General features: G+C 31.6%; 2 protein-coding genes across 2 annotated transcripts; both read left to right on the plus strand.

The window, feature by feature from the left end:
* Window positions 1-634: 634 nt before the first annotated feature.
* LOC107432833 (serine/threonine-protein kinase AFC1) lies at window positions 635-4,974 on the plus strand. Its single transcript, XM_016044035.4, has 12 exons — window positions 635-1,050; window positions 1,450-1,621; window positions 2,008-2,034; window positions 2,151-2,304; window positions 2,388-2,436; window positions 2,556-2,670; window positions 2,936-3,027; window positions 3,397-3,553; window positions 3,629-3,693; window positions 4,119-4,216; window positions 4,317-4,422; window positions 4,519-4,974. The coding sequence occupies exons 1-12, from the start codon at window positions 943-945 to the stop codon at window positions 4,675-4,677; spliced, it is 1,302 nt and encodes a 433-aa protein (XP_015899521.1). The 5' UTR covers window positions 635-942; the 3' UTR covers window positions 4,678-4,974.
* A 5,742-nt stretch (window positions 4,975-10,716) lies between these two features.
* Window positions 10,717-14,531, plus strand: LOC125419627 (replication protein A 70 kDa DNA-binding subunit B-like). Its single transcript, XM_048465937.2, has 9 exons — window positions 10,717-10,724; window positions 10,810-10,837; window positions 10,933-11,080; window positions 11,668-11,746; window positions 11,832-11,964; window positions 12,049-12,209; window positions 13,119-13,239; window positions 13,368-13,623; window positions 13,718-14,531. Exons 1-9 carry the CDS (start codon window positions 10,717-10,719, stop codon window positions 13,951-13,953), a joined length of 1,170 nt encoding a protein of 389 aa, XP_048321894.2. The 3' UTR covers window positions 13,954-14,531.
* Window positions 14,532-24,489: the final 9,958 nt, after the last annotated feature.

Genomic DNA, 24,489 nt, shown 5'->3' on the forward strand with positions numbered 1-24,489 from the left:
TGATTATTAATGCTTATTATAAATCAATTCACTAAGAACAATATAACATCCATTTAATATTTTAGCAAGTTTTATAATTAATTTAATAATTGATTGATTAAATAAGCTAATTTTAAAATTTCGATTAAAATTTTTATTTTTTAAAACAAATTTTCATCATTTTTTATCAATATTCAATATTTTTTACATGTTCATTAAAATTTTTATATTTTAAACTTTCAATATTTTTATCGATATCGATTTTTTAAACTTTATTCACTGTATCATTTGTATATTAATATTATTTTTTTTCCCTAATTTTGGATAATTTTATTTTATTATTATTATTATTATTATTATTATTATTATTATTATTATCTTTTCATTAGGAGAACCAAAAAAAAAAAAACAAAGAGAAAACTCGTGGGCCCTACCAATGACTACACGCGTCACGTAAAGAGCATGACAAAACGGGGCTCTTTTAATTTGCCCTTTCACCAAAAGAGGGGCAATTTACAAAATGTGTCCCCGTGGGACCCACACCTCACTTTTCTAACCATGGTTAGACGATGCACCACCACTCCCAGTTAATTCCCATACACAACTTTTAACCATGGTTTGGCTCTACCCCCTTCGGCTTAGCTTTCAGATCTCTGAATTCTGAATTGATTTCCCCTAAGCTTAGGGTTTGTTTTTTTTTCTTTTTCACTATTTCTCTATTTTTTTTTAATTTTAATTTTTTAAAAAAAATTTCCCCCAATTTCGTTTTTATATCAAAAGGATAATCTTAGCAGATTCTCAAACTTCTCATCGAGAATTTTTTTTCTTATTTTTTTTGTCGGAATATTTTATCGGGTTAAGAAAAAAATTGGGGGCAAAATTGAAAATTTTTTGGAACACTAGCCTGCAAATTGTTCTGCGGGTTGCTGATCGGGGATAAGGATTCGACCAAATATAGATAAAATGGAGACTCAGCGGATAATGGAATTTCCTCACAAGAACATGGACAAACGCCCTAGAAAGAGACCTCGATTAACATGGGATATGCCTCCTCCTCTTCCACCGCCAAAGGTCTTTCCTTTTTTGTTTTTTTTTTTTTTTTTTTTAACTCTTCGTGCATTCATGGTTATTGAATTTGAATTTGAATTCTTCTTCATCTTTTTTTTTAATTTTTTTTTAACTCAATAATCATTATTTTTCCAAATAAAAAAAAAAAAAAACATTTTTAGATCTTGTCATTGATTGTGGAAAAATGGGATCTGTAAGTTTGCTTAATTGTTCCATTTTTTTTGTTCTTAAAGTTATTTCTTCATTGTTAATTATTGAGTTCTTTTTGTATAGATCATTGAAAAATTTTAACTTGATGGTGTTTAATAATTGATCCATTGAATTGGAGCTCGTGGCTAGTGATTTTTGTTTGTCCCCAAATTCACTGAAGTTTTAAGGGATTTTGTTTAATTTGTTTTGCAGGTTCTTCCAGCAATATATTGCGGGCAGGAGTTTGGAAATGGAGCTTTCCCCAGTTACGCGTATTCATCTATGTTTTATAGGGGACTTCCTCGCAATGGTTCCCCTCCTTGGCGACCTGATGATAAAGATGGACATTATGTGTTTGCCATTGGGGAAAATTTAACCCCACGTTGTAAGTCTTTTCAACCATTTTTTCTAAAAATATTAGCTTTTTAACTTTTTCGCAGTAAGGAATGGAAACCTTTTTTATGATTGTTTTTTTGGTCATTGTAATAAGTAAGATCGAATATTGAAATTTTCCAGTTTTGCTGCTCTCGATTGCATCAGTATGTAAATCATTCTGTAGCTCCTTTGCTTGCGGTCTTTTAATTATGTACCAAGTTTATGAACTTGGAGAATTGATTATTATACTTGACTAAGCACCTTCTTGTGTGTTAGTGGAATCATTTCCGAGCAATATATGGATAATCGTGCATCATGAGACAAATTTCTTCCTTCAATTATTTTATAAGTACTCACTATCTGTTTGTTGGTTTTGTTTGGTCATCGTACTTGCAGACAGGATTCTCAGCAAAATGGGTGAAGGTTGGTATTTTCAATGTCTTCCTGGAGAAGGGATGTGTAAATTTTTCGGCTTTAATTGATATCTTTTCAATTGTGATAATAATTGTTATTGTGGGTTCTTGGGTGTAACTTTATAGGGACTTTTGGACAAGTTTTGGAATGTCTAGATAATGAAAAGAAGGAAGTTGTGGCTATCAAAATAGTTCGTTCCATAAACAAGTATCGTGAAGCTGCCATGATTGAAATTGATGTCCTGCAAAGGCTATCCAGGCATGATGTTGGTGGCACTCGGTAAGGATGTTTTACTCTTTTTGTCTTCCCTTATTGGCTGTAATTCAAAGCGATGTTGGTGTAAGTGATTTTATTCTTTGCAGTTGTGTGCAAATACGGAATTGGTTTGACTATCGTAATCATATTTGTATTGTAAGTATCTATTGGTACTTCTGATTTGATTCATTTGAACGGAGCAGTGAATGTTCCTTCATGCCTGAATATTCTGTGAGTTAAAAAAACTTGCGGATGAATTTAAATGGTTTCAACAGGTATTTGAGAAGCTTGGACCAAGCTTATACGATTTTCTTCGCAAAAATAGCTACCGTTCTTTTCCCATTGATCTTGTTCGCGAGCTTGGAAGACAACTTTTGGAGTCTGTAGCATGTGTGTGGACAATTCTTGCACCGTTATATCTAGATTCTTTCAAATTGCATTTCAAACTTTATTTTCTTAAAAATATATCTTTCACTTTGATGCTCAAAACATAGTAATGCTGTGATTTGGGCATGGATATTTGTTTAATTTCCAATTGATTGTTTTACCAATTTTCAAATGCAACATTATTTTTGTTTGTGCAAACTTGTTCTTGATGATAACAATGTTAATGATTCCACCTTTTGTTGATTTATTGACTTGTTTTTGTTTGCAGTTATGCATGATTTGCGCCTGATTCACACTGATTTGAAGCCAGAAAATATTCTTCTTGTTTCTTCTGAGTATATAAAAGTGCCAGACTATAAGGTAGGCTATGTCAGGGCATACTCAATTGAATTTTAAGTGTGTTCAGTGGTTTTTCGCCTATCTAATCTGGTACTTTGATATTTTATCAATATTAGGTAATACATTCATGGTCAGGGTGACACTGTGTCTTATATCAATGTTTGTTTATTAATATTTTCCATGCATGAATTCCTATGTATTTATGTAATGACATATGCATTTCAAGGATAAGATTGTAGTAAGAAATGGGGGATCATTTTACTTATTTATTTATTTTTTTCAATTTGATTCCAAGTAGTTTTTGAAACTCGTGTTTTAGTTATGATTATTGGTAAAGTCCTAAGTATCTGATTTTTTTTCCTTCTCTGTTCTGTCTCGACTGCAATGAAGTTTCTATCACGACCTGCAAAAGATGGTTCCTATTTCAAGAACCTGCCCAAGTCAAGTGCCATTAAACTCATTGATTTTGGGAGCACAACATTTGAACATCAAGATCATAGTTATGTGGTATCAACACGCCATTATCGTGCTCCTGAGGTTATACTGGGTAAATTCATTTCCCTATAAGATTCCTGTCAATACTGTAATTTGCTTCTCGGAGATGTAATTATGTATACTGCAGGTCTTGGATGGAACTACCCTTGCGATTTATGGAGTGTGGGTTGCATACTTGTCGAACTTTGCTCTGTAAGTGCTTCCATTCCATTCTAGATGGTTGTCATCATCTAAAGCTGATTCAATTTCTTCAACAATTTGCGATTGTAGATGTTGGTTTTGGGTATTACTTCTACTAGGAAGTGAAAGACCCATAATTCAATAAGAAAATGTTCTGACAAATGCCCTTAAAATATGAAGGCTGTCTGTTGGCGTAACTGACCATGTTTTCCCTTTGGTCAGGCTGTCCAGTAATCCTCTGAAATATTCATGTTGGATGATCTAAACTCTGCATTTTAGCTCTAACTATTTGTTTGAATCTATAAGAAATGTTTATTTTCTATTGAGTAATCATATGTATGGCCCAGCTATAAATCTCCCTTTTCTTCTTCTTCTTCTTCTTCTTCTTCTTTTTTTTTTTTTTTTTTTTTTTTTTTTTTTTTTTTTTTCCCCAATAGGGTGAGGCCCTTTTTCAGACACATGAAAACCTGGAGCATCTTGCCATGATGGAGAGGGTTTTGGGGCCACTGCCTCAACATATGGTGCTTAGATCAGAGTAAGAGCATTGAGATTGCTGTCCATTTCTTTTTATCCTTCTATTTCTTTTTCTTGGATAAGCATCTTATATTTTGCACCGGCACCTGATGATGTTCCAGCCGACGGGCAGAAAAATATTTTAGACGGGGTGCAAGGTTGGACTGGCCAGATGGTGCAACTTCAAGAGAAAGCATGAAAGCAGTTTGGAAATTGCCCCGCCTGCCAGTAATTATTTAACATCTTTCCTTTAAATTGCCTTCTTATATTTTTTCTTATGCATAACGGAGAATTTAAATATGACTCTGTAATACTGTGTGGCAGAACCTAATAATGCAGCACGTCGATCACTCTGGTGGTGACTTGATTGATCTATTGCAAGGGCTCTTACGGTATGAACCAACAGAGCGACTGAAGGCAAGGGAAGCACTAAGACATCCCTTTTTTACAAGAGATATTAGAAGGGGTGGCTATCATTTGTAAAGCCTTCCTTCATATCCTCAGTATTGATGAGACCAGCATAAGCTTTCCGCAAGTTGGAGATGAGGAATTGATGAATGTTTAGACTTGTTGCGTTTCCCTTCTGTTGGTGTCTTTGATTGTAAGATTACACATGTATAGTGAAAGATATACCCTCCCTTTTTATCATATTTTCCATTTATTTCCAAGTTCTCTTCTCTTTTTGATTCGGGATACCAACGAAGCTATATTCTCAAGATAATATCTCGTTTGTTCTGTAATATTTATTACTTTTAACAAAATCGGATAGCAAAGTTGTTATGTCGTGTTTTTGAGATTTGCAAATTGATGAACGTTATAATGTGTGTAAAATGAAAAGTACATGAAAGCTGCTGCGTTTGGTGAGGCTACTGAAACTGTTGTCATATGACTGAAAAGAGTAAGGTCAAAAACATCATATTTGTAATTTCTTTTTATAATAGTAAATCATTTACAATCAATCTTGCTAACATATTTGTAAAACCCAATTGAGCATTTTGTGGTTCCCATTCGATCCGATTGGCATCACGTCAATCATAGATATCCGGAATTATTTACAATGAAAAGAAGAGAGTACCGCCACGATATGCAGCAAGACAGAGATAATGAAATTACAGATTTATTACTTAGTAGAACAATTCCAGCTATACTAGTATCGTAGTTGGCCAATAGTCAAGTGGCCTGCTGTTTTATTCAACAAAAAATGAAAAGTGGCCTATTTTTTTGGGGGTAATCCGTGACCTACTGTTATAGCCCTACTAATTTACCTAAACTGAAATGCAAGTTGTATGGAGGACTCAGTTTGCAAACAGACAAAGTAGGCGTCATCTCCTCACATTAGGTCTCTGTACCTAAAAAGCAAATTAAATAAAAACAAGAAAAGCCCATTTGGGCAAGAAAAAGCATAATAAGTGGGATTAGATTTGCAGATGACCAAATTTGTGCAAATTGCAAAATGCCAAAAGAAATGGAATTTTTCTTTTTTCTTTTTTTCTTTTTTTTTTTTTTTTTTTTGGGTGTGCCTAGCTAAGTCCAAACATCTCTTCTAACTCTTTTGTGGGGATGATGGATCATATCTGATATCCAACGTGATATCAAAAACAAAGCTAGCTGTATAAAACATTGCATCTTGTCCCCTATGCTTTTTGTTTTTGTTTCATTTTAGGCAGGGGATTATCGGGATGTTGTTCTAAAAAGATAATTAAATTTTAGTATTGCTACAAAAACAATATGTTTACCAGAGAGATAATTTTATATACTTCCTTTCTAGTTTGAAAATTCGCATACTTCCCTTCTATTTTTTTTTTTTTTTTGGGGGAAAATTTCTTTTATGGTTTGAAATTTCTTGCATATGTTTACCTATTTAAAAATATAAAATATAAAAAATGTACCAAATCGATGGGTTGAACAAGAAAATTATCGAAGTAGTAATAGTACATATATCTTCAACTTAACAAAAAGGCGATAATTAATCAAATAAAATTGACTCAATTTGTAACCCTTTCATACCTCTTATTAAGAGTAGATCTTGATTCAAACACATGGGTAAGGGAAATTATTGTAAGTGTTTAAAAAAAAAAAGGAAGGCTAATAATTAAATACTATTTAATTTCCAAAGACATTATAATTCAAAATATTATCATTATAAATCTAATTATTTCACTTTAATCCATCTATGAGATGATGAATTCAGTTTTTATTTATTTATTATGCTTTTCCACTTAAAATTCGAATCCCATTTTATATTTTATTTTAAATGAATAAAGAAACTGTAAAGAAAGTGAAGTATTCTAAGAAATTCAAACTATAGGGGAAGTTTCTGGAAATATAAAATAACAATAGAAGAGTGAGTTGGCAAAAGTTTTAATCTATAAGAGAAATTTGTGAAATTATTATAGATTGAAAAAATTAGATAAACTAAATAAGTGAATCTCAATAAATGCTAATAAAATATTATTATATTATTTGCCATATTATTTGGTAAATAATTTTAATATCTGTAATTTTTACCAAAAAAGTTTTGATATATCCAATATAATTAATTAAAATTTGTAAAATCTTTTTTTAAAAAAAAGCATTGATATTTATTATTTTTTTTTTTTGGTAAATGCATTGACATTTTTCATGCAGGATGATACCCATTACAACAATAAACAATTTCATTTTAAATATCTTTTTTACTTTTTGCACTTTATAGGAAATAAACTGAATCATAGCATTCGCCCCCATCAAGGATCTTTAGCATATATGCCTCCTCAATTATTAGGCTTTTACACTTTAATCCTTCTTTTGTTTTTTTCCATTTTCACTTCATCTTTAAATTATTTTATTATTATTATTATCTTTTACCTTTGGTCCTTTAATTATTTTTCCCTATGTTTTAGCAGTTTAAAATGTGTTGTACACTTGATGCAACATACAGTTCCTTTTTTTTTCTTTTTTTTTTAGGTTATCTAATTTTGTAGTTTTATTGTTATAATAAGAGCATTATATATCTCAAAACTGTTAAAAGAACCGAGGTATAGAAATTTTGAAGTTTTAAGGATCAAAATAGAGAAAAAAAAATTATAAAAAAAAATCAGAGAACAAAGTGCAAAATACAAAAGCTTAATGAAGTATAGGGTGTTCGTGCTATTAATAATTTGTCACATCAACTGTCTCTTTCTGTGCTATTAATTAACAAACAAAATTTTTGTAATATGAACCCATTGCAATTGATTTCATGCACTTAAAAATTGTTGATCAAGAATTGATGGTAAATTTTAAAAAACCGTCTTGTTGATCAAGAAATTATTTTTTATCATTATTATTTTTTTTTTGGGGTTGCTGAGAAGTTTGTACCTTATTGATTGTCTCAAGTGGATTCCTTCAATAATTTAACCGAAAACATGTAGCAGGTCGCAGGTCGCAGGTCGTGTCATCATAGTCTCTAAATGTAATTGCACTAACAAATATTATATGAACACCAATTAAACAATTTTTTAAACTTTACTTGCAATAATAATAAAGTCGGGCAATGCAATTATGTTACAACGCTTTAGATTAAATAATATTTTCTCATTCAATTCAAGAGTTGAAACGTGCTTAATGTCTCTCTTTCTGAATCTGTTTTAGGATTTATCATTTTAATTGCACTGTGATGGGAGACGAAACTTTTGTCCTGTTTCTACCAATTAAGCTTGAGTGACTTTTGTCAAACCTTTTATGATTTTGTTTTGTTGCCTTATTTTTGCTTCCTCTACTCTTTTAATAGCAAAATTATTGCTTTTTTAAATAATGATCATCAATTTGATTCTTTTACTTTCAAATCTACTTAAATACATAATTTTTAAACAAAGGACCGAATTCCAAAACTCCTCAATTATTTTTATGAAATTATCATATTAATTCTCCATTTACAAGTATGATCCATATTTGGGGATTCATTCCATTTGAGTTGAAAACACTTCAAATGGAATTGAAGATCTTTTAGCCCATAATTGGGAGTCATCTTATCTATATGTTGAGAAGATGGTGAATTATGAAACTTTATTTACAGTGAACTATGGAAGACAATAGGCTATGCCCTTCTCAGTGAGGAGAGAGTCCGTATTGCAAAGCAAAGAAAGCGACATATCCAATTTTATTTTATTTACACATCTAATTTTATAATTTTATTTTACTTTTTTTGGTGAATAAGCTACAGATTTAATTTAGTACAAAAGGCTGCAATAGATTTTCCTTCACTTTCAGGATAAGCGTAGGCCATCTAATGAGGAGTAGGCTAAACAGGAAACGAATATATTGAGCAGGTATTTGTATATATATATATATATATGTATATATATTTTGTACATTTTGAGGTTGAAATAGAGAAAAAGGACAAGTATTAGCACGGAGTTTACTGTAAATAGAATAATTATTAGGCCCACGGTTGCGATGCACGATAACAACACCAAAAATGGTAGAAAAGTAAAAACGAATAATTGTATTTAGACAGACCACCTTAATTTTGTTTTAATTACATTTCCTGTTAACTCTCAAATTATAGGCATTGAAGCGATCGAGCGAGAGACAGAAAGAAAACTATTGCACATGCCCCTCATTCACCCTTTACTAATATAATAGAAGGGAAGGCAAAAGCAGCTTAAGCCCTTCCGATCACCCGAGAAGTCCTCGATGAACCGCCTATAGTATTATATATACTTATATATATATATATATATCCTTTAGTCTATATTATAAGCGAGAAGGACTCCTAAATTTTGGTCATGTTTTACTGTTCAAAATGGTTCCAAAACGACTACTTTTGGTGCGTTTTGGCTTTTCTTTTCTCTGTTTTTTACTTTTTTTTTTTTTTACAATTTCATTTATCCAAATCTATCCTTTTTTTGTTTCATTTTACAATAGTATGCCAAGGATAAAAACATCGTTAAAAACCTATACATAATAGTTTTCTTTTCTTTGTTTTTTACTTTTTTTTTTTTTTACAATTTTATTTATCCAAATCTATCCTTTTTTTGTTTCATTTTACAATAGTATGCCAAGGATAAAAACATCGTTAAAAACCTATACATAATAGCCGATGTTTTTACATAAAAAAGTCGGATTTTTTCCTTTTTCAACGACTGAATTCCAAAAACCATCGTTAAAAATTTATTTTTTATTTTTTATTTTTTTATTTTTAGTTCTTGCTGCCAAAACGAGAACAAATTGAAGATCTAAGAAGAGAAAAAGAGTCAGCAGTGGACAAATGAAAGAAAGGGATAGGATATGATTATTTTCAGGTAAATTATCACATTTAGTTATTTATTTATTTTGATATCTATTTGCAAACATTATGGATTTTTATTATCAATTATCTATTTTGAAAATAATAATTATAATAATTAGTATAAAACAATCTATGATTAATAACACTAACATTATTACATATGTGAGATATAGTAAATTTTTTCACTTTAAATATTAAATAAATTTCTGTTAAATGGATTGGATTTTTTTGTTAATAAATAATATATTGGACTTACTCCAACTATTGCTTTGCATTAGCCTTTTATCTTTTATCTATTACGTTAATTAAAATCCTTGAATGTTCCATCACATATTTGATCTTCAACAGTTGCCATACTGGTGAGATCCACATTTTATGCTTCTTTTTTTATTTTGCCATACAGGTGTCAGGGTTGTGGTATGGCATGCATTGTGGTTATGATGACTTACAGTATGATAAGGATAGAGTTGGTGTACTTTATACAAAATTCTGGACTTCATTATTGTACTTCAGAAAAGACTTTGCCTTACAATGTAAGTAAAGATTTTGATTTATATCCTTTAGTCAAAGCCTATTTCCTTGGTTTTCAGTATTTAAATGCCATTGGCTTTTTTTCTTTTCTATATATATATATTTTTTTTTTGTTTTCAGCTTTTCTCTCCCCCTACTCTCTTTATCAATGACGACAAAGAACCTGAGGATTGTGTTATTCACTACAAAATTGGTAACTTTAATTTTTTCCATTCCTTTGTCTTATTACTTAATTTCCTCATGCATTTCAATTCTTTTGTGAGTTCATGAATTTCATTGTCCATGGATCTTTGCATTTTTCATTGCTTTTGTGTGCACATGCATATGATTTATATTTCAGTTCTTCACCCAATATCACATATTGATATATGAAAAACCAACATGTATTTATGTTGGGGAAAAAAAACAGTAAAAAAAAAAAAAACAGAAAAAAAAAAGTAGTAGGAGAGCATGCAATCCCACAAGAGATCGTGATGGTCATTGTTTTTTTTCTCTCAGTCTAAAAAACAAATAAATAGTCAATGACTATGTCATCTATAATTTGGTTTATTTGATTCATAGTGATTTCATTTTATGTTTTTCTAAAATATAATATAGCAAAATGGTTAGAGAAGTAAAGCTAATCAAGGATATTCAAGCTCAACAAAGAGGTTGGACAGTAAAAGTGGTGGTTATTGAGAAAGCAATGCCACGAGTTTCTAAATCAAGTCCAAACAAATATCAAAGGTTAATCTTAGCTGATGAAGAAGTAAGTTTGTTTTTATAATATATTTATTTTGTATAATTTGTTTCATATATAACTCAATTTTAAGTCTCTTGTTTTTCTTATACAGGGTGATAAGATCCAGGCCACAATATATGGTGGAGACATCCACATCTTCCGAGACACACTCATAATTGGGAAAAATTATTATATTTCTAATGCTTGGGTTAAAGAAATTGGTGCACAATATCAGATTGTTCAAAATAATTTGCAATGGACTATAAATGGTCGAACCATTGTGGAAGAAGTGACTGGAGATTCAGAGATAATTGTGCCTGCTGTTTACAACTTTGTTCCGTTCTCACGACTACACACTTATATTGATTCTCTATCCCACGTCGGTATGTTTGTCTATATAGTCAATTTGTTCGGCTATATTTTATAACTTTTCATTTATATTTAATTCATCATGTGGACAAATTTCTAATGATCTATAACATTTTAATTAACTTTTGAATTTGTTTATCATCATATGTGATTGGAATAGCGATTGAAATCAAGCCAAAAAAGGAGATAATCACGAATGATGGCTTAGAGATTGTCCAAGAGATGACTTTGATGAATGATAAGTAAGTACTCCAAAAAAATAAAAATAATTATTAATTATTAAATAAGTTAATAAACATTTTTCTGAATTTTGATTTTAATTTTATGGACAGTATGGATACTTTGATGCTCACCATGTAGAACCAATTTGTGAACAATGAATGTACTCAAATTTTGAATATTATGAATAGAAAACCAATCATAATTGGATGTCGACTTAAAGTTAGCTCATATAATGGTATGTTTCCTTAATGACTACACTACAATTCATGTTATTTTTGAACAATTTTTATGTAATTAAAATAGTCAGCAATTTTCTAAATTAGTTTTTATTAATTCAATTTTTTACATGCATATTTGTATTATTTATATCATCATATAGGTATCTCGCTTTCAACCAAATCCTCCAGTTCATTTGTTATTGAACCGGGGATACCACAAGCAGCTGCTTTATCAATTTGGTAAACTAATATTGGAGTTTAAATTTAGAACAATTTTTCTTGTATAAAAAATAAAAATAGCAATAATTAATTTGAGCAATTACAGGTATAATGCTAATGCTGAAAAAGCCATGGACATAATATGTGGAAGGATTGGTCTTGAGACAAAGTCACTGTCTACACTTCCTTCTGCTGAGGACATCATTACCATTAAGATGATAGATAATCAACTTAATACGGTAAATTTCTTGACTATTATTTTGTTTATAATTATTAACAACTATAATATTAAGATATGTTTGTACTTTTCATTATGTAAACAGAGGAGAAGCTTTTGGATCAATGGTCACATCAAAGTGACAAATTTGATTCAACCTTTTTGGTACTTAAGCTGTGAAAAATGCACAAAAGCAACTGGATATGAATTTGAACAGAGGTTTAACTGCTTGTATTGCAGACATGATCAAGTTAAAGCTATGCCAAGGTATGCATACAAATATTTGTTGTTATTATTATTATTATTATTGTTATTATCGTCCAATTATGCAATCATCATTATATGATTGTAACTTACAACTACTGGGTTTTTTTCCCCATTAAAAACACACTAATTAATTATGCATGAAAAATTTATAATCAATGATATTATATTTTTCATCTCACGTGTGAAACATAAGATAAAGCTTTGATCTAAATGAATAGGACAAGAATAAAACAGAAAAAAGATATGATTATACCTTGCACTGATCGATTTGTACATTTGTTGAGCCCCATAGCAATCACCCCATTCTACAACTTTTGCTCATTTGTCAATATGCTGCATTTAAAAGCAAAAACAGGCTACATTATGATTGAGGATCGTGCTTGCTAGCCAAAATAACAAGATTTGTTGCAAGAAAAACTCCACTGTCTTTTGAGTATTTTCGGATATTTAGTTGCCATAATAATTGAGATCCACAAAAATTAATAATTGAAATTAATCATCATTATTTGAAACTCAAAAATCAAACTTAAACAGAGATCGTGTTTAAGGATTGCAACACAAAACAAAGAAAAATAACAAAATGAGCCATTTTTTATGTTAAGCATGTTCATTAGGAATTTTTATTTATAGTTTAGTAAGCAAAATATAGAACTCCATAAATTTTTGTTCTCTAAATACTTAGCTTATCTTTGTCATATAGATTATTACTTCATCTACATTATTACTTCATCACCTTTTGTTGTAATACATTAGGTTAATGCCTCAATCTTTGCCTCTACTCTCTCCACCCAGTGCCACTTCAATTTTGTATAATATGAAATACTTTATTCAATTATTGTATAAGACATTTCATATTATTTATTTTATCATTAATTATAATCTCTAACTGGTAATTCTTCTTTTATTCAGGTGCCGAGTCATTGTTGATTTGATAGATGAGTCTTCATCATTGAATGCTACATTGTTCGGAAATCAAGCTGAAAAATTTCTTGGTTGCACTGCATATGAGTTGATGAATAAATCTGATGGGGTAATATAATTCGTTTCATATGTATTTGTGGAAATGACTGGTTAGTTTTAACTTGTTCTTTGAAAAAACATATATAAATGATGTAAATGCTTATGTGAGTACTAACTGTGAATCTTTCTTTTTTTTAGGATTCTGTTAAAGATATTGAAAAAATTGCCACATTATCCAGTAGTCATAAGCTTCTAATTCAAGTTAAAGCATCTAAACATGAATATCGTGATATTACAAGATGGAAATACACAATCCTTTCTGTTTGTGATACTATTTCAAAAGAAATCAACACATTAACACAAACAGATACTTCAAATGATGCTGAAGTTAGTCAAGTTTTAAAAATTGTTGAAGAGCAAAGTGGAAAATCATTAGGCATAACTGAATTGAGAGGTATGAACATGTTTGATACATTATATCCTAAGTGAAATTACATGAGCTTTTATTTAATGTTCTAATGCATATATATTGCAACTTTCAAAATCAGATATATCTGGAAGTGTTGACAATGCTAAGATAGAGCAAATGAGCAATGAAGATAAAGTCCTAGCTGATTTGGTTTCAAAGCCTACTGCAAGAAACAATGCAACAAAGAAACTAAAGCTGATGATTTCCAAAAGTGCAGGTGAGGCAGATCCAATAGCGCTGAATCTTGAAAGTTCTCATTTACAATTTGGTGAAGGGAGTAGGAAGCAGTTTGCCGAGCTTAAAGACAATGCTTAATTCGTTATCATGGGAACCATCTTTTTGTTAATGTGGACATGATAGATTACTATCAGTTCATAAGTAGATTATTATCAGTCTTTTGTGAATTTATAGCATATTTAGACTATACTGTGATAGTTACACTAATATTATTATTTTGTACATTGCAAGATGTAATAGAAATTGATTTAGGTATAACCTAATACATTTCTATTAAATCTTGCAATTTATCTTAGGAAGATAGCAATGATGCTAAGATAGATTCATCTATGACACAAGTATTTTATGACAACTTTTTGTTTAACGAAAGTAAAATAGTAATTATGAGTTTTTATGATTGTACTTATATTTCCTATGATCATTTTTTATTTTTTGTGTTTCTTTTAGTTAATATATAAATCCATGAATAAATTAAATTTCATGATAATGGACTAGAATCAAAATAAATTGTTTATGTTTTCATTAGTTTTAAAATTAATTTATTCTCACTAAATATCTAAAACATCTCAATATTGATTGGTGTATAAAAAACAAATAAAATTGAAAGGATGAAGCTAGAATCTATTTACGAACAATAATGGTTTTTGCTTTTTCAAATTTTCTGCTTTTCTAGATTTTCTGTTCATCTAAGAGTTGGTGATGCAACCTTGGTGCCTTTATCTAGAAAGTAATTCATTCTCAAAAGAGCGTGTCCATACCTAAAGATAAAAGACCTGTTTTAAGTATTCAAGTGGTGGAGGCTGATACATCGGACACCCATATATCGGATATTTTATATCGGACACCCATGTCTCGGATATACCTGGCAATTCGGGTTGGTGGGTCGTGTTCGTGTCAACCCGTTTAATAATCGTGTCAAAAATGCCTAACCCGAACACGACCCATTTATTAATCGTGTCAGGTACCTAAAACACTAACCCGACCTGTTTATAAATAGGTCAACACGACACGACCCGTTTAACACGATTATTTTAACGGGTCGTGTTGACCTATTAACCCGTTAACCTGAAATTGACCTATTAACCCGAAAACTAACCTATTAACCCGTTAACCCGAAAATTAACCTATTAACCCGAAAATTTTTTTATTTTTTTTTATTTTTATGTTTTTGTTTTATTAAAGATGTATTTTTTGTTTTTAAAAAATTAGTAATAGAAAATTATTTTTATAAAATTTTTAATTTATAATATTTTTTAGTTATTAAATATTATACTAGTGATAAAATATTAATTTAAAATTAAATTTAAATGGGTTGTAATAGGTATATAATCGTGTCGAGTTGAAACTGACACGTTTAATAAAAGGGTCGTAACGGGTCAATTTCGAGTTAAACAGGTCAACCCGAAAATGACACGATTAATAATCGTGTTAAACGGGTTGACCCGATTATGACCCGAACCCATTTATAATAAACTCAAACCCATTTATTCCGTGTCGTTTTCGAGTCGTGTTGCCGTGTCATGATCCAAATTGCCAGGTCTAGTCTCGGACACAACTTAGCTCGGACAGACATCAGTTAGCTCGGCCAGACACAACTTAGCTCGAACAGACATAACTTAGCTCGGACAGACATCAGTTAGCTCGGCCAGACACAACTTAGCTCGGCCAGACACAAGGTAGCTCGGACAGACATCAGTTAGCTCGGCCAGACACAACTTAGCTCGGCCAGACATAAGTTAGCTCGGCCAGACATAAGCTAGCTCAGCCAGACACAACTTAGCTCGGCCAGACATCAGTTAGCTCGGCCAGACACAACTTAGCTCGGCCAGACATAAGTTAGCTCGGCCAGACACAACTTAGATCGGCCAGACATCAGTTAGCTCGGCCAGACACAACTTAGCTCGGCCAGACATCAGTTAACTCGGCCAGACACAACTTAGCTCGGCCAGACATAAGTTAGCTCGGCCAGACATCAGTTAGCTCGGCCACACATAAGTTAGCTCGGCCAGACACAACTTAGCTAGGCCAGACATCAGTTAGCTCGACCAAACACAACTTAGCTCGGCCAGACACAACTTAGCTCGGCCAGACATAAGTTAGATCGGCCAGACATCAGTTAGCTCGGCCAGACACAACTTAGCTCGGCCAGACATAAGTTAACTCGGCCAGACACAACTTAGCTCGGCCAGACACAACTTAGCTCGGCCAGACGTAAGTTAGCTAGGCCAGACACAACTTAGCTCGGCCAGACATAAGTTAGCTCGGCCAGACACAACTTAGCTCGGACAGACATCAGTTAGCTCGGCCAGACACAACTTAGCTCGGCCAAACACAAGGTAGCTCGGACAGACATCAGTTAGCTCGGCCAGACACAACTTAGCTCGGCCAGACATAAGTTAGCTCGGCCAGACACAACTTAGCTCGGACAGACATCAGTTAGCTCGGCCAGACACAACTTAGCTCGGCCAAACACAAGGTAGCTCGGACAGACATCAGTTAGCTCGGCCAGACACAACTTAGCTCGGCCAGACATAAGTTAGCTCGGCCAGACACAACTTAGCTTGGCTAGACATCAGTTAGCTCGGCCAGACACAACTTAGCTCGGCCAGACACAAGTTAGCTCGGCCAGACACAACTTAGATCGGCCAGACATCAGTTAGCTCGGTCAGACACAACTTAGCTCGGCCAGACATCAGTTAACTCGGCCAGACACAACTTAGCTCGGCCAGATATAAGTTAGCTCGGCCAGACATCAGTTAGCTCGGCCAGACATAACTTAGCTCGACCACACATAAGTTAGCTCGGCTAGACACAACTTAGCTAGGCCAGACATTAGTTAGCTCGGCCAGACACAACTTAGCTCGGCCAGACATCAGTTAGCTCGGCCAGACACAACTTAGCTCGGCCAGACATCAGTTAGCTCGGCCAGACACAACTTAGCTCGGCCAGACATAAGTTAGCTCGGCCAGACATAAGTTAGCTCGGCCAGACATCAGTTAGCTCGGCCAGACACAACTTAGCTCAGCCAGACATAAGTTAGCTTGGCCAAACACAACTTAGATCGGCCAGACATCAGTTAGCTCGGCCAGACACAACTTAGCTCGGCCAGACACAACTTAGCTCGGCCAGACATTAGTTAGCTCGGCCAGATACAACTTAGCTCGGCCAGACATCAGTTAGCTCGGCCAGACACAACTTAGCTCGGCCAGACATAAGTTAGCTTGGCCAGACATCAGTTAGTTTTGATCCAATATGTATCAAAAAATAAATGTAAAATGAAGAAATAATTTATGTTTTGATGTGTATATAAATATGTGCATACAATATATATATATATATATATATATATATATATATATGATTTTCAAAGTAAATTAAAAAAAATATAAATATTTTTGTTGAATATTTTACCATATGTGAGATGTAGTAAATTTTTTCACTTTAAATATTAAATAAATTTCTGTTAAATGGACTGGACTTTTTTGTTAATAAACAATGGATTGGACTTACTCCAACTATTGCTTTGCATTAGCCTTTTATCTTTTATCTATTACGTTAATTAAAATCCTTGAATGTTCCATCACATATTTGATCTTCAACAGTTGCCATACTGGTGAGATCCACATTTTATGCTTCTTTTTTTATTTTGCCATACAGGTGTCAGGGGTTGTGGTATGGCATGCATTATGGTTATGATGACTTACAGTATGGTAAGGATAGAGTTGGTGTACTTTATACAAAATTCTGGACTTCATTATTGTACTTCAGAAAAGACTTTGCCTTACAATGTAAGTAAAGATTTTGATTTATATCCTTTAGTCAAAGCCTATTTCCTTGGTTTTCAGTATTTAAATGCCATTGGCTTTTTTTCTTTTCTATTTTTTTTTTTTTGTTTTCAGCTTTTCTCTCCCCCTACTCTCTTTATCAATGACGACAAAGAACCTGAGGATTGTGTTATTCAGGTATTTATACATTTGGCCTCACTTTTTAGGTGTTTTTTTTTTAAATAAAGAATTAGCAAGTGTGGTTTTCTTTAAATAAAAAATAGAAAATTTTTTTTCTTTGCTGATGTCTCTGTAAACATTTTGTTTTTTAGGTGTTCGTTGTTGCTATAGCTTAAATTTGGCCTCACTTTTGTTTATTAGAGAGTTTGGTAAGCTTGTATATATTTTCAGTTCTAATTTATCATTGATAGGTGAGAGTATGGAAAAACAAAAACAAGATCAACAAAAATATGATAGTATGTCAAATGCTAAAAGAGAAGAAAAAAATAAAAAACGAAGAGAGAAAAGGCTATTACGTAATGAATTACTAAACATAAATGTTAGACGAGACCGTTTATTTTTGAAAACTTCATTTGTTGAATGTCACAGTAATAACATTGGAAATACATCTGAAGCAATGATAGGTGTTGATGAAGGAAGAAGAAAAGAAGATAATTTAGGAATAGAAAACACCTATTCTAAAAAGAGCAAGACAAATGGTATGCATATAAAAGATAATGATAATTTAGTAATAGTTAATAAGGAAGAACAATTAAGAAAAAGAAGAGAAAGATATGCAAAAAAATCGAAAGGGAAAAAAAACTAATTAATAAGCAACAAACCAAAGAAGGAAATGCACATAATGAAGTGTTAAAAATTATATATTTAGGATCTTCATCAAATCAGGTTGGTATTAATGATGCAAAAAATTTACCCATTGGATATGTAACTAAGAGTGGCATAGTTAATGCACATTTGAAAAATCAAATTGAAAATGAGTCATTAATATCTAATAAAGGAACAAGTGTTTGTAAGAAAAGAAAGCAACGAAAAAACATTTTGAAAGAAATAGTTAGTAGTGTGCATGTTCTATCAAATCCTACATTTTGTAATCATTGCAATGCTAAAATATTACAATATGAACCCAAGGGATTTTGTTGTTCAAATGGAGAAGTTTTATTGGTTCATAATAAAATGCCTATTGAGTTGTATGAATTATTTACTTTAGATGCTGAAGAAGCAAAAGAATTTAGAAAATATGTTAGAACCTACAATAATACATTTGCTTTCACTTCTTTTGATGTCAAATATGATAAACAACTTTGGATGAGAAATAAAGGTATTTACACTTTTCGTGTACAAGGACAGGTCTATCATTACATAAATGAATTGTTACCTATGGATAAGCAACCATCATATCTACAATTATATTTTTACGACACTGAACATGAGTTAGAAAATCGTCTTCGTTGTTCTAATTCAATGAATTTAATGTTGCTACAAAAAATAATCAATATTCTTTCTGTGAATCCTTATGTAAAGTTTTTTCGAAGCTTGAAAGATATTGAAAATTTACAAAATTATTCTATTCATATCAAATCTGATGTCGGATTAGATCAGAGAGTGTATAATCTTCCCACTGCATCTCAAGTAGCTGCTATATGGATAGAAGATATGAATTCTGAAAATAGAAATCGTGAAATTGTTGTGTATAATCAAGCTGGATATAGTCATAAAATAGAATACTATTTTGGTTGTTATGATGCATTACAATATCCTTTGATATTTCCTTTTGGAGATGCTGGTTGGCATCAAGGAATAAAAAAAATTAACAAAAAAAAAAGACAATCATATTGTGAAGGTCAATTTTTAACCAATGTGACTGAAATGGATTCTGTTGTAGACATGCTTGATAAGGAAACAGAAGGTGTATTTTTTTTTTTTTTTTAAACAACAGAATTTATGTATGTATATATATTTTCAATAGTCCTGCTAACTTATCTTCTTTGCAATTTTTCTACAATGATGGGAATGAAGAAGAAAAGAAATAGCGTTTCATGTCGTGAGTATTATTCTTATAAGTTGCAAATTAGATCACTAAATGATTCGATGATTTTACATATAGGATGTCTTTTGCAACAATTTGTTGTAGATATGTATGTAAAATTAGAAACTTCTAGGCTTGATTATTTAAGAAAAAATCAAACTGAAATTCGTGCTGAATTGTATCAAGGAATTATGGATAGTGTTGATGTTGGAGAAACTAGGGGCATAAAAGTTGGTCGAAGAATTATATTGCCTTCTACTTTTATCGGTGGTCCTAGAGATATGCGTAGAAGGTACATGGATGCAATGACTTTAGTTCAAATATTTGGAAAGCCAGATATTTTCCTTACTATGACATGCAATCCAAATTGGATAGAAATTAAACAAGAATTGATAAAAAATGAGGAAGCACAAAATAGACCAGATTTAGTTTCACGTGTGTTTAAAGCTAAATTAGAAGAGTTGAAGAAAGATCTTTTTAAAGATGAAATTTTTGGTTCAGTAGCTGCACATGTACATGTAATTGAATTTCAAAAAAGAGGTTTACCACATGCTCATATATTAATCATTTTAAAATCTAATTCAAAGTTACTATGTCCCGATATATTTGATAAGATTGTATGTGCTGAAATACCAAATAAGAATGATAATTTACATTTATTTTCTGCTGTAAAAAAACACATGATGCATGGACCTTGTGGAAAATTTAATCCTAAAAACATATGTATGAAAAAAGATGGTACTTGTAAAAATAAATTTCCTATGTCATTTACATCAAAAACTGTTTTAGGGAAAAATTATTTTCCATTGTATAGAAGACGTGATGATGGTTGTAAAGTTAAGGTTAGAGGATCTATTCTAGATAATCGATGGGTGGTTCCTTACAATCCTTATATGCTTGCAAAGTTTGACTGCCACATAAATGTTGAAATATGTTCTACAATAAAGGCTATTAAATATTTATATAAATATATATACAAAGGACATGATAAAGTTGCAATGAATATAAAGTCATTTAAAAATGATGAAGATATTGATGAAATACATAGTTTTCAGTCTGCTAGATGGATATCACCGCCTGAAGCGATGTGGAGAATTTATGGCTTTTCTTTAAATGAAATGCATCCACATGTAATGACATTACAAATTCATTTGGAAAATAAGCAAATGATGAGTTTCAAGAATTCTGTTAATTTACAATCTGTTGTGAATAATGATTTCTTTGCAAAAACTATGCTTACTGAATATTTTGTTATGAATCATGTAAATGTAAATAGTAGACAATTATTATATAGGGAGTTTCCTGCACATTATATTTGGTCCTCCCAATTTAAAACTTGGAATATACGCAAACGGTGTGATGTTGTTGGTAGAATTGTAAATGTGAATCCATTTGATCATGAGAGGTATTATCTAAGATTATTATTAAATCATGTTAGGGGAGCCACATCTTTTGATGATCTTAAATGTGTAAATGGTGTTCAATGCTTATCATATCGTGATGCAGCTTTGTTGCATGGTCTATTAGAATCTGATAATAGTTTTGAGTTATGCTTGGAGGAAGCATCTTTGTACCAAATGCCTTATAGTTTACGAAGGTTGTTTGCTACTTTATTAGTATATTGTAGTCCAAGTAATCCGAGAGATTTATGGATTAAATATGAGAAAGCATTATCTGATGATTTTAAATATTTAAATTATAGTGATAAAGTTAAAAGATCAAAAGTTTTAGGACATATTAACATTATCCTGGAATCAATGGGAAAAACTTTAGCTGATTATGATCTTTTGGAATTTGACATTGATGACAATGATATTCATGATGATAATAGAGAAATTAGTGAGGAATTATCGATTGTTATAAATGATGATGATATTGCATGTGCACAATCTTTAAATATTGAACAAAAATATGCATACGATCAAATATTAGATAAAGTGTTCTCTAAAGTACGTGGTTTGTTTTTCATTGATGGCCCTGGTGGAAGTGGAAAAACTTTCTTATATAAAACAATTCTTGCTGCTGTTAGATCAAAAGGTTTAATTGCCCTTGCTACAGCATCTTCAGGAGTTGCAGCTTCCATTTTACCTGGTGGAAGAAGAGCTCATTCCAGGTTTAAAATACCTTTAGTGATGGAAGAACATAATACATGTCATGTTAGTAAACAATCAGGATTAGCGAAACTTATGAAAGATGCAAGTTTAATAGTATGGGATGAAGCTCCGATGGTAAAAAAGGAAGCAAGTGAATCATTAGATAAGATGTTACAAGATATAAATGAATGTGATTTGTTATTTGGTGGTAAAGTAGTTGTTTTTGGTGGGGATTTTAGACAAGTTCTTCCTGTAGTTCCAAAAGGTACTAGAGAAGAAGTTATAAATTCATCTTTAGTTAATTCATATTTATGGCCAAAATTATATAAAATAAAATTAAGTCAAAATATGCGAGCTCAATTTGATCCTTTATTTATTCAATATTTGTTACGCATTGGTGATGGAGTTGAAGAATATATTCATGATGATTATATTAAATTGCCATGTCAAATGATTGTTCCAAATGTTGATAAAGAAGATGCATTGGATAACTTAATTAAACATGTATTTCTTGAAATTGAAAAGTGTGCTGAAAACTTAGATTTTATGATAAATAGAGCTATTTTAACACCTAAAAATGATTATGTGGATCAAATTAATAATGTCTTAATAAATAGATTTGTAGGTGATACAATAACATATTATAGTTATGATGAATGTTTAGATAAAAGTTAACAAGATATTCATGAAGATTTCTTGAATATGTTAGTGCCTAATGGATTTCCTCCACATGAATTAAGATTAAAAGTAAATTGTCCAGTTATGCTATTAAGGAATATTAATCCTTCTGAAGGGCTATGCAATGGAACAAGATTAATTTGTCGTAGATTTGATCAAAATGTGATAGATGCTGAAATTAGTGTTGGAGAATATCGAGAAAAAAGAGTTTTCTTACCTAGAATTCCATTTATGCCAATAGAGAATGTAAAAGATGTCTTACATTTTAAACGTAAACAATTTCCAATACGATTATGTTTTGCAATGACAATTAATAAAGCTCAAAGACAAACATTAGACTATATTGGTGTATATTTACTGCAACCAGTTTTTTCTCATGGTCAGTTATATGTGGCTTTGTCTAGAGCAAAGATGCGACAATGTATAAAAATTTTGAATATTATGCCTTCAATAGATGAATTAGATTATACATTGACCAAAAATGTTGTATTTCATGAATTGTTGAGTTTAGTAAATTCTTCAAATAGGTAAGCTCAATGTATGTTACTTATATTATTGATGTTATTTTTATTTATTTATTTATTTTAAATTTTCTGGTCATTTTTTATATATTTGAAATCATGCTTTTGAACATATATGATTGTTTTGTTTTTTTAGGGATTGAGGTCAATTCCATTAGAATATATATGATACATCGGACATCCATACACCGGATATTTTATGATGCGATTTGGATATTAAATTTATGAAAAACTTGGGATAAAATGATTAATTTCTTTATGTTTGTTAATAATTTAAGATTAAATCCTTCTAAACAAATTGAAAAATGTTAATTAAAAAAACTAATTTAACAATTTTTTTATTCAAACTTTTCCATATTACTTCAAAGCTATTAAACATTCAAATTTTAATCCAAATCACGTGCATCGCACGTGGCCATACCTAGTATATATATAAATGAAGTATGACTAAGTCGAGGAATAATCGTAGTTCCTGCACCTTGCGTGGCATCTCCTAGTCCACCATGGCTTGCACGCACCTTCTCTTGATCCAACCAACTCATGCCGTCGCCAATCCAGTGCCCAAGGAACTAGACCTTATGCAAAGCACCTTTTTCACATAGAGATGTGTTCCAGATCATAAGGGAAAATCAGCTCTATGTGAAAAAGGTGCTCCGCGTGTTCTTCCAATGAGAGTATACACAAAAATGGTTTCTGGTCTATTTAGTATCAAATAGCACAGACTACGAGAAACTTATCTAAGTAGGGACGAAATAAGTCATTCATCTTTGTGCAAAAGGAGGGATTGGTTAGACCAAATGGCGTTACTATGAACTCTAATGCCTCTCTTTCTCTTTCTCTTAAATTTAAATATACACAAGTCCTTATTATTTCTAATAAAAGTTCATATAAAATAAAAAATGATATGTTTGTTTTTTCTGGGCCGGAATGTGTTTAAGGATTATGAAGAATTAAAAAGTAAAATGGAGAATAAGTTGCAAAGCTGGAAAACAAAGCTCTTGTCTCAAGCAAGGAAAGTAACCTTAAATAAGTCAGTTACAAGCAATATTTCCATCTACACCATGTCTGTAGTGAAATTTCCTAAACGGTGGTGTAAGGATATCGAAAGCAAAGCGTTCAATTTCATTTGAAATGGAGGGAGGTCGAATCAAAGGCTGATTCCAATTTCTTGGTTGAGATGTGTTTATCAAAATATGCTGGAGGTTTAGGAATAAGGAGGCTTAAGGATATTAATTCTGCCCTCCTTAGTAAGTTAAGTTGGTATCTCGCAATAGAGTCTGATCGTTTGTGGTCTCAAGCTTTAAAATCAAAATATTTTGCCAGTACCACCTTCTTGCGATGTCCATGGAAGAAGCATGCTTCATGGACTTGGAAAAGTATCCTTCAGTCAAGGCATCTTATCCTTAAGGGGCTCTGCTATCGGGTGGGGAGAGGAGACAAAATGAACATCTAGGAAGATCCTTGGATCCTTTTCAATCCAAATTTTAAGTCCAGTTCTTCAGATCTGAGTT

The sequence above is a fragment of the Ziziphus jujuba genome, chromosome 11, assembly GCF_031755915.1.
Source record: "Ziziphus jujuba cultivar Dongzao chromosome 11, ASM3175591v1".
Taxonomy (NCBI): domain Eukaryota; kingdom Viridiplantae; phylum Streptophyta; class Magnoliopsida; order Rosales; family Rhamnaceae; genus Ziziphus; species Ziziphus jujuba.